This window comes from Limulus polyphemus, unplaced genomic scaffold (assembly GCF_000517525.1).
Source record: "Limulus polyphemus unplaced genomic scaffold, Limulus_polyphemus-2.1.2 Scaffold4434, whole genome shotgun sequence".
NCBI classification, from domain to species: domain Eukaryota; kingdom Metazoa; phylum Arthropoda; class Merostomata; order Xiphosura; family Limulidae; genus Limulus; species Limulus polyphemus.
Window position 1 is genome coordinate 60234 of NW_013670044.1, and position 15778 is coordinate 76011.

Below are 15778 nucleotides of genomic sequence, written 5' to 3' on the forward strand. Positions count from 1 at the left end.
GAAAAATCGGCATGTGATCAGTGAATTTCACAGAGCTAGTTGGCTCCCTATTGAGTGAATTGTACCTACATCAACTCAAAATTAATTCGCTCATCAAGGAAGTTCCAGACTAGAAAGAAGACTTTATACTGCTTGCAAGTTTTTAAAACTTTTGTACATAAATCATTATTTGATAATAACTACTTGTAATAACTGTTATTGTAAATTGTATTATTAGTTGTATATTAAAATAAATTTGTGTTAAAAAAGAAACCGTGTGTATCAATATTGTTGGCAAATATCATAAATTGGAAACATACCGGCATTTATTTAACTACTGAATTTAAATTATCATTTAGCTCGGTTTCAGACCATTCGAAATTGTAATACGTAACATAATAGTTACAAATATCACTATTATAAACTTGTTGAGAGAAATTGATACAAAGATATGAAAAAAAAACACTTGAAGAGAGCACAAACTAAACACCAGAACACAAGCACTACCAAATGAGAAGTGATAGTTAGGCAGAATAGCATAGAGGGAGTTAGAAGTCATGTGGGTGTGTATCACTACTATCAGTTTAGGTTTGTCACATGATAATTTGCAAATGAGAATCAATTAAACCATGTGAATTGAGAGGTGCCTGGGAATGAAAGAACTGTGGCATGCATACAAAATGTTTCCAAATAGAGGGCAGCACTGAATGAGAAAAGCTACGTATATGAGTGGAAGTAAGGTACCTTGTCAGAATTGTCTGAAGTTGTCTGGTTTCCTGTGCAATGTGGTGGTACTAACTGTTAAATAAAACATTTTTCCACAGCAGATGGCAATTTGTAAGAAATGAGCTATCAGAAAACTACTGTTTCAAGATGCAAAAGTTACCATCTAAGTCAATCAGAGAGATTGTTAACTGAAAGAACTTTCTATGTCTTCAGGTTGAGAAAGAGCTTGGTGTCAATTTCATTGTACCTTCTCACAGAGTTTGTGGTTATTTAATTTTCCAGCTAGATTCAACAGGTTTTGTTCACCTTACAGTAGTACAGTCTGAAGTATGTGTAAGCAGGTAAACAGAGATGATTACTGATGAGGATATACAAGTACTTAAAAACTTTGACCCACAGAAAGACCACAAATTATTTGTGTTCAGTAAATGTCATAAACAAAAGTAGTTATTAAAGCAAAACACTATACATATATTACACGATGCTTAAAAAGGAAATATACTTTAATATATCCATTAGAAAATAATATAAAAAAACTGTAGCATCCCAACTACTAAATGAGTGGGTTACATTAAACAGGACTCGTACACAACTACCAAATAGGACAGATATAGTGTGCAGACATCCTTTACATGAAAAACTGAGCTTTTATTTTTTCATTTGTAAAGCAAACCATAGAAAATAAATACTTTATACATACTATCATGAAGAATATTCACAAACAAAAGAAAACTTCCAGAAATGTCATACACTCAAATATATCGACCAGAAGAACTGTATGTCATCCTAGTGATTTAGAGTTTGCAGAAACATAAATAAAAACTATACAGAGAAGAACCTTTGGATGATAACTACTGAGAGTTGACAAGACAACACAAAAAAAATATTCAGAGAAGAAGCTTTAGGTGAAAACTACTGAGTGCGCTGACAAACAACATTAAAAAACTATTTAGAGAAGAAGCTTTGGAGTGATAACTACTGAGAGAGGTGACAAGACAAAATAAAAAACATATTTGGAGAAGAAGCTTTAGGTAATAACTAGAGAGAGAGAGTTAACAGACAACATAAAAACTATTCAGAAAAGAAGCTTTAGGTGATAACTACACAGAGTTGACAAGAAAACTAAAAAACTATTCAGAGAACAACCTTTGGGTGATAACTACTGAGAGAGTTGACAAGACAATATAAAAAACTATTCAGAGAAGCAACTTTGGGTGATAACTACATAGAGTTGACAAGACAATATAAAAAACTATTCAGAGAATAAGATTTGGGTGATAACTACAGAGACTTAACAGACAACATGAACAAATATTCTGAGAAGTTTTAGGTAATAACAACTGAGAGAGTTAACAGACAACATAAAAAACCATTCAAAGAAGAAGATTTGGGTCATAACTACAGAGAGTTGACAGACAACATAAAAAAACTATTCAGAGAAGAAGGTTTGGGTAATACCTTCTGAGAGTTGACAGACAACATAAACTATTCAGAAAAGAAGCTTTAGGTGATAACTAAAGAGATAGTTAACAGAGAACATATAAAACTATTCAGAAAAGAAGCTTTGGGTGATAACTACTGAGAGAATTGATAAGACAACATAAAAAAAAGTATTCAGAGAAGAAACTTTGCATAATAACTCCTGATTGATGAATTTAGATGTCATTCTTATTTAGCTATCAAGTTTGACCTTTCATTGTACACACATAAATATGAGATTAAGGTCGGTAGGGTTAGAAACTTCCATTTACCAATTCTACTGATATTATGGCAAACTACATAAGAACAACTATAACCTTTCAACACAACAAAAGGAAGTCAATACAAGTAATTAAATTAAGACTTATATTCTATTGTCTGTAATTACAGCAATAAAAATATCATTGCTTAATTATATCAAGCATCATTCATCAGTGGTTTAAAATAGTACATTTATAAGCAGTTTGATAGCATAAAAGGCATCAAATATGGTGATCCTCATAAAGAGTACAGGTTTTCAATTTAGTTGTGTCTATTTGGTAGTAATGTGTTGACACGATTTGCCACTCTTTGAAAAAGTATACTTTGCTGACATTACATGAGTTGAAAGTAACATTTTTATTTAGTTCTCACAATACCTTCTTGAAAGTCAATAAGCTAAAATCTTGGATAATCATATCACATACAAGACTACACTGTAGATCATATGTAACAACTCACTAACCCATAGTACATGAATTAGATAAGAAAGGACTACTTTAAACCCCAAAAAAACAATGATCACAGGTGATGTATGCATTTGTAGATGTTTATATATATTAACTCTTTAACTACAATAAAAAAACTCATTCATATACACTCACAAAAAAGGGAAGACAAACACAGTCTAAAGACCTTATTTTGTGACCATATTTATCTTTGTAAGTTGTTACACCAATAATCCACACAGCGCAGTCATATAATATACAGTAATATGTTTCTTATGTATTCTCAGTGACCACATTTGTTTCAGATTCACATACACAGATTTCATAAATGTTGATATAACATGAACCCTAAATAATTTCATGTCTTTACACATTATATAACATACAGACAAAAATAATATCACAAGAGTTCCCAACAGAACATACAAAAAATAAATATTTCTTGAAAATGTTAAATAAAACCTGGAAAATTAGTATAAATTTCATTTAATTCCTAGTCTTTTAGCTGTCCTGTTTTAATCTTAAAATACAAGTTTCACATACTTGATGCTTCAAAAAAATACTTGGAAAGAAATTTTGAAAAATTGCAGAAACTGAAAAATCTAGATTGAAATGTCAATTCATTTTTACCTTAATAGAGATAAACACTTCTACAATTTATCAAGATGTATTGAATATATAGAAAATCTATTTCACAAGATGATGTAATACTAGTGCATTATGATGCTAATGTTTAAAGGAAATAACAGTAATTAACAAAACTAGAAACATATAACATAACTCAACAGCAGCAGAATTATATATACACACACACAAAACATCTGGTAGTTGTATCAGCACCAGAAATAAAAGAATTTGCATGGAATCTTAAGTGACGATAACACTTTTCCAGGAAAATTACAATACTGATAATGATAGTAGCACTAGTAATTAGAATTAAAAATACATGTATGTTTTAAACACTAAATATCAATATTAAATAATCAAAGCAACAGCAAAAGTGATGTGCAGATAACATTAGGTAGTGGTAAAAGATCTAGATTAAATCAAAAACTAAGATGGAATCATACCTTTGGTTAGAAAAATTACACATAATAAAAAATGTGTTCTCAGTCAGATGTACCTCTGATGTGTTCTATAAGTTAGACAGCATGAACAATGTCATCAAAGATAAACTACACTATGTAAATCAGCAATCTCCACAATATGACAGTTAGCAACTGCAAGGCCAATGATCATGAACTCAATATGAATTTCAGAATAATTATACAGGGACATCAAATGGTAAGGAATTTATTTCATGTGTCTGGCTTAAGGTCAAAAAGATCTGTTTCAGCCCCACAATTCACTTGAACAACAAAACACAATTCTTCTAGACATTTGTTAAGATTACAAGAACTAGTGGAAACACCACTTAGCATCTGTACTCTTCATATGTCTCTACCAGTGATGAGAGGATTTGTGCCTGGAGAGCCAAATGTGAGTGATATGTTCAGTGCAACATCGGTGTTTCAGCTGAGGTTCAGTTATGCTGTGGGGAAGCACTATTGTGAATGAATGAATGTGTAGAATTTACTGCTGAACCACATATTGTAATCAGTTGTGAGACCTCTTACAGGTGAAAACAGGCCAGACTTTGTACTGATGAAGGATAGTCATTCTGTCATACTATTAACAACAGAGATCATGGACTGGTAGGCAAAAAAGTTCTGATCTAAATTCCAAAGAGCATCTCTGGAACCCCTAAGTGCTGTGAACAGCAATCCCTTTTAACACACCACACTATATCAGAATGCTTAACATTAAAGTGACTGAAAAAAATGACTGACTTCCTCATAATGTTGTTCACAAGAAAAGTTTTGTATTGATAGCAGCATTAATAATAGAAATATGAGCACTTGAAGACACTTGGTAGTTGTTTTTTCACTAGCAAACAGAGACTGCTAATAACATTACTCTTCTCTAAAATGAACTGTAACTGTGTCACAATCAATTATTTCATGTATTAAATACGTACATATCCTATTTATATTTATAAGTCTTGAACCCTGATGTTAAGGGAGGGAAAACATGGGACCTAATGACAGGTGTCATGTAAAAAAGGAAGGAACAATATTGTATGAAAAGAGAACACACCTATGAAAGCATATCCAAAAAGGCAGTTAGGCCAAGTAGATCTTGTAGGAGATGCATTGGAAGACATGGGAAAGTTAGGAAGAAAAAAAACTGTCAAAATCCTCCTTGTCATGAACAGATTCGGACAAAGCAGGAGGAACCCGAACATTATCAGAAGAAAAAGGATGCCTCATATAATGATCAATCTCCTGACGAAGGGTAGCCAAACAATCCTCAGTTGAGACCCCCAAACCTGAACCCAGTAATGGTACTCAAAGTAGTGGCAATAATATCAGAAGTTGTAAAACACAAACTTTGGAATTCATTGTATACCACGAAGAAGTTGAAAATTAGAAAAAAAGAAAAATAAACAAAGGTAAGTTATCACGGCAAACTACTACAGAAAAAACTAACTGTAGCAAATGAATAAATCAAGTAAATCACTACTTTGCAATAAAAATTAAATGAATATGTGAAGAGTACAACTTAAAAACATCTGCACTTCATCACTATGTAACAAGAAGTGATAGTTCGGTATAATCAAATAGAGGGAGTCATGCGTCAGGAGGGTGTGTTGCACTCTTATTGGTGGAGGGTTGTTGCATAATGACTTACATATGAGACTTAGTTGAACCACATTGAATGTGGGGTACATGGGAGTTCAAGGCTTGTGGCACACGAAAAATGAGGTAACGTACCGTATCAGAAATCACGTGACAACAAATCCATAGATTGTAAAGTGAAAAATGTGAAGGAAATAAATATGGTAAAACAAAGTATCTCCAACTAATTCAGCACTATGCTTATTCACAAGTACTAGTTGAGAAAATGAATTGTACATGACTTAAATTTTAAAAACCACAACAAACATCTTTGTAGATTGTATTGTTTCTAACTTATACTGGGTATGGCGACTGTAGTATGCAGGCATACTAAGTATTGTGCTTCTTTTTAGTTTAAACAGGTCTACATTTCTTGTGTGCTAACAAGTATAAAAATTATTACACATATGTGTATCAAAGTAAGAACAGATTTAATAATAGCAAGTTGGCTAAACTGCTGTTGCTCTACTTACATATTGTCCTGGGGTCATTTCCCTTTTGTGTCACAAGTGCTTTCTCAAATGTTTAAGTATATATATATATATATATATCTGGAGTACACTCTATACACATTGGCAGAGATCTTAACCATTCCTCCATATTTTATATCTGGTTGATCTGTCCTCTAATTCTGGTGACAATCTGTCACAGAAAATCATGACAACAAAATAAATAATATTTTGCACTTTGTTTATGATGTGTCATCTTTGTTCTTTTAGTACAGTCAAAGCCAAAGATTCAGAATTACTCTGTGATATAGTTTCTGCCAAACCTACTTTTATTTGCAATCCCTAGTCTTATATTAATGGGAAGCAAGTAAAACAGAGAGTACCACAAAGTAATGCAGTAAAGTAAAATTTTGGTTCTTGTGCAGTCTGAGTTTCAAAATATTCATACTAAAAGAAATGGTATTTCCAAAATTTAAAATAATTACGATCATGAGGAAAAGTTTGTAACTAAGAGTAGACAGTTGTCTCAGTGTGTAGCCAGACTAAGAAAAATTCTCTCCCAAACATCACATTTTCATCAATGCTGATCCCTAGTTTATCAGCTGATTTGTAACGAGGGTGCTCTATACTGCTTATGTTCTACATTACTTATTGAAAACATGAGTTATAATGTAGCACAGCAATAACATCACAACGTTCACCATGATCACAACTTTTTGTCTAAAGAGCGTATATATATATATGTGAGCCACTTTGCTATCTTTATCTGACTGTAGATTAAACACCATGTAAAGTGTAAACCATGGTTATACTCTCAGACCCCTATGTACCCTCTGAGAAGTGCAAATGTACCCCAGGTTGGGAATGTCTGCTCTACATGATAGGAGGTATGCTGCAAAGCTAATATGGGTTGTGAAGAGTGTTGAGGTGATGCAGAGCCTCAAAAATGAGCTTTCCTTAGCAACTTATCATTTTGTCACCTAAGAGGAGTGAGTAAATGTTAGGCATATGCAGTACTCCATGCCCCTAAACATCTAGGATCTCTCAGTCTTGTGTTATACAAGACTACATGGAAGATATAATGGTACTGTCATCAGAGGTCTGTTTGAGAGAGTGGAAGCAGATTTCCTCTTTGAAATTTAAGGGTAAAACCATGGAAGATTTGAACTGCTTCCTGAAGCATTTGAAGCAGGTCATTGCTTGGAATTGACAGGATGTGCAACACTTGATTTAAGATAGGATGGTTCAGCACTTGATTCAATCAAATGTTTGAGCAAGGATCAACTGTACAGATGAAAAGCTGGCCAAAACAGAGAAAACTCCAACAGAAAATTAGTTCTATGTACAAGGAATAGTTCTGGATGTAGCTGTTTCTCTCTGGGTATTTAGACCATGAAGCAAATTTCAACAACCAATTATTTTCTGAGTTGTGTAAAGTTTTGGGTGTGGTGAAGAATCATACTTTGTTCTATCATCCCAATCTGATGATTTAATAGAATAGGTACAAAAATATGAAGTCTATGTAGGTACTTGCAAAGTTTGTTAATAGTGACAAAATTGACTGGAAGGAACACATACTATATGTCATGATAACATCTTGTGCAACTGAACAGTAGTTGAACTGGTTGCTTGCAGAATGTGGTCATGCTTGGTAAGGAAGTATAGCTGTGATGAATGCTTGCCTCATAGAGCAGATGTGTCAAGTGTCTGTAAGAATATGTGGAGTGGTTAAGGCCTGCATTAGTCAATGAATATGAACTACCACATTAAAACTAGGAAAGGGTGCCATATGGCAGAAGTGGTGTTACAATAAAGCAGTAAAGGAACAAATATTTGAGCATGGAGAATGAGTACGGTATGTGCCAGAAGCATGGAAACGACTAAGTTCTGTTTGAACATGCCCTTATCTTATTTTCTGATAACTTGGTCTGTTAAAATATGAGCTTCAATGGTTATAGAGCATATGTTGAAAAGCTTCTTAAATGATACACAACTGATGAATCTCTTGAACATTGGCTAGATCAAGGATTAGAGGTTCAGATCAAAGAGTCACAAGATAGTGATAATACTACTGTGTATCATTTTGCCTCAGCTAATGAGGAGAAAGGTGCTGAGAGTAATTACTTGGTTGTCCAAGAAATGTGAGACAAGGAAGTGCCAGTAGAAGAGCCATGTGACAGCTTTGACTTTTGGCTGAGATATCAATGATGATAAACTAGAGTTAACTGCCTGACAACCAGCAAAGATACCAAGTGTAACACCCTTTTCAAACAGCCAAACAGTATTTTGTAATGTGATGTCTACAGGACACTGTGTTATAGGAGATTGATAATAATATAGTCAATCCTCTCCAGACCAGAGGGGTATTTCTGATATCCCCCAATTTTTTTCCTTTCTCACAAAGAAAATACTTAACCAACATATTCAGCATGAAAACTAGCAAAGAATCAAACATTAAAAGACCAAATATTATTATCAAGCTTATTTATGTACCAGTGTAAACTAATATTGAGAGAAATGAAGATGAAATACTGTATCTTGTGCATTTGCTAAAATATATATTGAAGATACTACCTTGTCAAAGTTATATGCTGTCTTTCCATCACATACAACCAAGTCTTGTCAATGCCATGTCATTGAAGCTCCAACATAAAATGCTCAGTTGACTTTATGAATACAAAGTTTTGCAATCATGTTTGTGAATTGCTAGCAAGAGCAGCATATACCACTGAAACACCAATGAATGTAACCAAAAGTCAATACTGATCACCTGCCTTTTGGTATATACATATTAGAAATTGTACCAGAACTTTAAAATATGGTTAGGTAATGATCAATTATTAAAAACAAAACAAAAACAAACACGTGAGTCTACTTACTTAAGCCTCTGTTACAAAATAACAATAAAAATATGTTAGCCAACAAAAGTTGGGTTAACAGTGTAATATATAAACTTGCAAAATAAATGTTTATAAAGACTGAAATAAAACTAATTTACCTTTCCTGAACCCATAGGGACAGGTTTATTATGCATTGGTGGAGCCCCTAAAGAGTTCATAGCTGGCATATGTTGGTGTCCCATAGTGGCCATTGAAGAACAAGTGTCATCAAATGGGTTACTTGCCACAATTGTATCACCAAACCCACTGATTGGAGGTGGAGGAACCAATTCAGGAAGGGTGGGACTGGCCTAAGAAATACACAAACCATTTTGAGCAATTTAAATAAATTTAGATTATAACAGTTTTAATAAGTTGCCAGTAAGAATACTAACCAAAGCTTTAGAGTCAATTTTTGGAATAAACAGTAGCAAAGGCACAATCTGCCATGTGGTTTCATCCAAAATAACCATTTTTCTGTTTAGAATAAGCAATTAAAGACAAAAAATTTAATATAAAATTAGAAAATATTGGTCATTTTACTGTAAATAATCCTGTTACTGAAAACTTGGAACTAACAAACAAAACTAGTGAAACTTTACAAATAGATATAACTTTAATACACATTTATAAAGAAAATAGTTTGATAATGAAACAGTGAACAGTTGTGCTAGTGATTCTGCAACAAAAAATGAGATGAGTAACAAACGGGAAACAGAAGTAAGAGCCTATAATCATCCAAGATGCATTTTACAAATTATCAAAAATAACAGATGAAAAACCACTCCTAAGGTTATATCTGTGTCTATGATGATAGTTTCAAAGTTATGACTGTTTTATGAGATTTGTAGAAAATATAGTTAATAGCTCCAGATTTGGTTTATCTTCTTTATAATCATGTAGTTAATCTCAAACTGATAGTTGCAAAGTTGTAAATTGAATTTTAAGCATTAACACAACAATTTTTACAGTAGTTATTGAGAGTAATCTCACTTTCTAAGACAAGAAGACTTTTTGGTTATCTACAGTCCAAAGACTAAAATGTAACTTAGAGTGCTATGGCACATACATGCCCCCCTCTAAAGCACTGCCATGGACACATATATGGGGTACACCATATAACAACACTTTCAGTCTTGAAAAGCATAATAGTAAATCATCATATACAAGTCTTTTTGTTTTCCCTTATTTATTTACAAATAAAACTGACAAGAAAACGTTAAAAACTACCATTCATAATTTCAATAGAAAATAAAGTTTTTATTGTAATTCATTTTAAAGAAAAAAATGCATTATTTTACATGTTCTGGAAAGGTTGATACAGGTTCTTAAACTGCAAAAAAATTTAAGTTACATCTTAAACACTGTTCAGATTGTTAAAGAGAATACGATGTATTACTCACATTAAGCATAATCTAAATATACTATTCAATAATAAGATCAAGACTGTATTAATCAAACATTGTTGAAATAATACACAGATGAAAATATTAAAATGACTGCAGTTTATCATAAATCTGGAAACTAAATTTAACAAAATAATATTAACTTTCAGTTATGAGAAATTAAAATTTTCCTACACTGAAAGATTTTTACCTCCTCTCCCACAACAGTTTTTCTCAAATTGTACTGACTTCTATATGTGCAAGTTTTTGCTCGCCACTAGCCTTGAAACTCCCACCTACCCTCATGTGAGACAGCTGCATGATAGCATGCAGCAACCCTCCACCAATAGGAGTCAGACATGGGGTATCCATATTCGAATACAGCTTTTGGGGTATTTGTACTTGTATTCGAATCCTTTGATAGGGAAAATTAAAGTATTCATATTCACTGAATGATTTAGTGAATACTTAATATAGTAAGAGTAAATGTCAACTTTTGTACTCATCCAATTTCTAGACTTTCATTATTACATCTGCAGCAAATTAAATCAGGTCAATACTCTCCAACTGTCTTAAAAGTTATTGTATTACATGGTTATTAATTCAATCTAGTCACTTGAGAGAATTTAAGATGGCTACTACACTGCCTTCAGTGGTATATGTACACTTCATACTTCCTACTGATAGATCTGGTCACATGAAGACAAAGTTTAGATACTGTGAGCAGACTATTTCCATACCAGAAAAAATCACTTCTAACCTGCTGACATATCTGAAGGTAAGCCTTTTTATTATTTTTGTTAATGTGAATTATATTCTATGTAAATTATACAATATAATATTGGTAAACTAAATCTATCATGTGTTAAACTATATTTTTTATTATTTTTATTTATTTAGTATTGTATGTTTTCACTATTTTTATTATAAACTATATACTGTATTACATAACTTAGATATTTATTCATTACGATATATTTATTATTATTATAAACTATATTCTATGTTATATAACTGAGATATGATTTTATATTTCTAGCACAATCATGAGGCAGAACTACAGGAGTATACATCTGGATCTGGTACTTCTGCCCAGGTGCAGCAGCTTACAGTAGCAGCGTACCATACAAAATCAACTAAATATAAGTCTACATACCCTCATCAGAAGCACATCACTAACAAACTCGTCAATTTTATTATCAGTACACAACCCTTCTCAATAGTGGAGTCAAAAGATTTTCAAGATCTAATGGCAGCCATGGATTCTCAGTATATTCTTCCCAGTTGCAAGCATCTGTCCACAATGATGATTGAAAGAAGATTTGATGGAGTCCAACAAAAAGTCATTTCTCTACTGTAACAATGTCACTGTGGATATGTGGAGTAGCAGACAAATGCACAGCTTTCTTGGAGTCACTGGTCATTTTATACTTGACTGGAAAATGCAAACAGTCATGCTGGCATGTCGTCATTTTAAGAGACATCACACATCTGATAACATTGCAGCTCAATATAGTGAAATAATAAATCTTTTTAACATCAACAACAAAGTATCATATGTGACATCTGATAATGAATTCAACATGATCAAGACTTTCTGCTTGCCTGGGCTTGAACTGCAAACACTACCAAGTATGAGAGATGGAAGAATCTAAATCAGCAGACAATTTATTCAAATTTCTTCCTGAACATGACCCTGCTTTTTCCACATGCTACAGATTGTGGTCAGGGATAGCATGAAAGAAGCTAGACCACTGCTGAAAGTAATTTACAAAGCATCAGCTATTGTGCCCTACATTCAAAAATCAAAGCAAGCAACTGATCTACTTGAGGAAGAGGCCAGAGTTCAGTTGGTAACACTAACACTATGGAACTCAGAAATTAAGATGATTAAGTTTTTATTGAAGATTCCCCAGGAGAAGTTGGATAAGATACTGGTACATTGAAACAGATTTGGTGACAATACTGACATCTTTTGAAGATTTCACCCAGGGTCAGAACATTGTTACCTCCAATTATGTAGTGCCATGAGTTTATTGGCTGATAACTAAGATTGACAGCATACAGTCCAGATATAATTTCAATCTTGTCCCTGCACTGAAGAAATATGTTCATGCCCAGCTGACTTAGTATGAGCAATGAAGTGTCTTCTGCTTGGTTGTGGCATTGGACCCCATATTTAAACTTGATTGGTGTTTCACTAAACTTATGGTCTATGAATCCAATTAAATGCTCCTGCAGCAAGAAGTCGAGAAAGTTTCATCAACAAATAATCCTACAACCATGGAACCAAAAGAAGACTGTAAACCCCCCCCCCCTCACAAAAGAAGTAAGCTCTTTAGTTTCTTTGCTGCCTCCAAGAAACCAGCCACTTCATCTTCAGGAATTTGGTATGGTGACAAATTTGATGGGAAGAGACAACAATCATTAGGAGAAAGGGATCAATAAGCCAGGTGAATCAGCTGGCAAATCCAACCTGTAAGCATAATAGAAGAAATATCATGGGAAAGGGAATGGGTTGCAATGAATAAACAAATGGGAACAGAAACCACGGAAGGGAGCAGTGTGAGCCACATAACAGTGGAGAGCCTGGACAGGACATAAGAGGCAATCTGGATCGGAATGAGGATAGAAGTGAGAAATAGAAAGGAGGGAAATAGGAGTGAAGGCAAATTCACCCTCATGTGCAGCCAACGTTTTGGGCAGGAAAGACAGATATGGGTAAAGGATGACATAGGACCAGTGTTATAATTTGCAAGAAACACCTAGAGCGAACAAATCCAAATGTCAACATCCACATGATTAAAAATAATAAGGATAACAAGGATAGCTAATAATGATTCAAAAGAAGACAAATCATAGCACAAAAACAAGAAAATTGAAGATGGGTCAAAGTAAAATACCAAGTGAAAGAACCACCCCCTTTCCAATAACCAAACTTAGGGTCAAAAACTTTAGAAGGGTAAAAGGGGAACATGAACAGAGATAGTTTGAAAAACATCAGCAACACTATATCAGAGGGAAAGGAATAAAAGATTCAAGTACTAAAATCATATCACATGACACAAGCATCCTCAGGTGTAACAGAAATAGGTTCAATATTGAAAATAAAACATACCTGAGAGAAAAAGAAATGATACCAGCAGAAGTGTCATCAAGAATAGGGATAGCACCATATCAGACAAATCCAGCTAGCTCTGAAGGAGATTAGGCTTGAGCAAAAGATCAACTCTCATAAAAAACAAAAACAAATGTCATGTGTTATGCAAACTAAGCATCTACACAATTATCTTGAAATTTGCCAAAAATACTAGTATACAGTGGCACAAATACATTGAACAATCAGAGCTGGCAATGCAGCTACAAGCTTACTTTGCATGTTACAGGTGAATCGTGTAAGCAAAGCTTCCAATTTAGCCATACAAATTCTGATGGTCAAGGTTACAGTTACATCAGAAAGAATATTGTACAAAAATTAACATCACAACTATCAGCAAGAAAATCAAAATTAAAGGTGAAAATGTAAAGCGTATGTAATATCTTCCGATGCTTGCACAATAATTCACATGTAAGATGGGAGAGTGGAGAATTATAGAAAATAACATATACTCTGTAATATCTAAAAGAAATAAGGAAATCTGACTCTCATGCTTTGTTGATAGCACAAGTTCCAACTCAACAAGGAAAGGCTTTCAGTATTTCAGGTATATCAGATTTGAATTTTTTTATATTATTAGCTAATTGTTCATTTAACACCATATTTACTTATCCCTATATTACTTTTTACTCTGTATTTATTTTGTTACAGCTGTTTAGTTGGCTTCACTGGTTAGTCATAAGCTGGAAAAAACCCAACTTCAAATCACAATTAAAATCTCTTGATTTTTATTTTGAATAATTACAGAGCACAAACCATTTCATCAAACAATTTATTCCAAAAAATAAAAAGCTAATATTTGATAGAGATGTAATATTGTCAAGAACAGGTGAACATCTTTTCTGTACTGTTTTCCATCATTTAAAGTTAATCTTCTTTACAGGTCATCTGCAAAAAGCTTAACCATTTTGAAGACATGAATGAAATCAAGTATACATGACAAAGCTATTACCTTGTCTAATTGACATCACGTTACAGGAAAAAATTAGGAAATGAAACTTGCTCAGTTTCTGTTAATTTTTTTACTAAAATAGCAAACGTGCTGGTCACATAAGGCAATAAAGCCCATATTATGACCACTGCAATAAAATTAAAGAGCACAAGTTTAAGATAGGAAAAACTTGTACAGAAATACAATTATGGTACTGTTACTTTCCTCATAGGATGGTTGGCCCATGGAATAGTTTGCCTCAAATGAGGTAGAAGCTGCTACACTGAAGGAGTTTTATAGGATTAGATGAGTATTTTACAGATCACAGTTAGATACGAGTGTTTTTATACATATATATGTAGCATGAAGTAGGGCAGTAAAACAAAATTGGAAAACATATATGGGTCAAATTACCCCTTGTTATCCTATGGAAGTGAAATTCATAAGCACTTCTACTAAATATTTAAATTTTTTTTAATATCTCCTAACTATTTCTTATGTTTCTTACATTTCTTTGTCTTAATGTTCCTGTTTTTAGCATTGATAAATAAGAAAATCTCTGAACACTAATTTTTCTATTTCTGTTGTGTATGACCTATTTTAACTAATATTATACTTTAAACTCATTAAAAAAAATTTAAATTTATCTTTGACTATGAATGATTTACTTGTGTAGAGGGCCCAGTGCTTGAGGATCTTCTTTTTTTCACAGATGGGCTTTCTGGCTCATTACTTCCCTTAAGGTCATTTCCTCCACTATCAACATCACCATCTAACATGAAATAAATGATATTAAAAGTAAATTTTATAAAAACTTATTCAAGTTCCAACTTTTCAATATTACATTAACTATGAAGCATAAATATCTTTTTTTCTTCACCTTACAAATAAATAAATAAAACATTTCATCTCAAGGAACACAGGCATCATTCAATCCTAGAACCAAAATGTTTGTTATAATTCACTATCTATTTTTTATATGTATCTTCATAATGTGTACAAAATTTACAGTAATTCTTTCCTGATCAGACAAAAAAAAAGAAACAAATAAACAAACCAAATATGTTACCCATTAAAACATACTAGTATCAGAACTTACATAACCCTTGAAAACATACTTGTATCAGAACATACCTAACCCTTTAAACATATTAGTATCAGAACATACCTAACCTTTAAAAATATTAGTATGAGAACTTACCTAACCCTTTAAAACATACTAGTATCAAAACATACTGTTACGACAGCGGAAGTCATGTGACGCTGGTACATGTCATGAGATTCTCGAGGGATCTTGTCTTTTCCTGGCAACTCTAGTCTGTTCTAGGCACCCTCTTTTTTGTATATAAGCAAATAAAGTGGATATAAT

General features: G+C 33.0%; 1 protein-coding gene across 1 annotated transcript in view; it reads right to left on the minus strand.

Moving 5' to 3' along the window:
- The window catches only part of LOC106471146 (protein pygopus-like), a 32302-nt gene that overhangs the window by 7248 nt on the left and 9276 nt on the right, over nucleotides 1–15778 (minus strand). The window contains exons 2-3 of the mRNA XM_013931732.2: nucleotides 15078–15181; nucleotides 9056–9247 (exon numbers count right to left, since the gene is read on the minus strand). Coding sequence (XP_013787186.1) covers nucleotides 9056–9247; nucleotides 15078–15181 — 296 coding nt within the window. The remainder of the gene's footprint in view (nucleotides 1–9055; nucleotides 9248–15077; nucleotides 15182–15778) is intronic.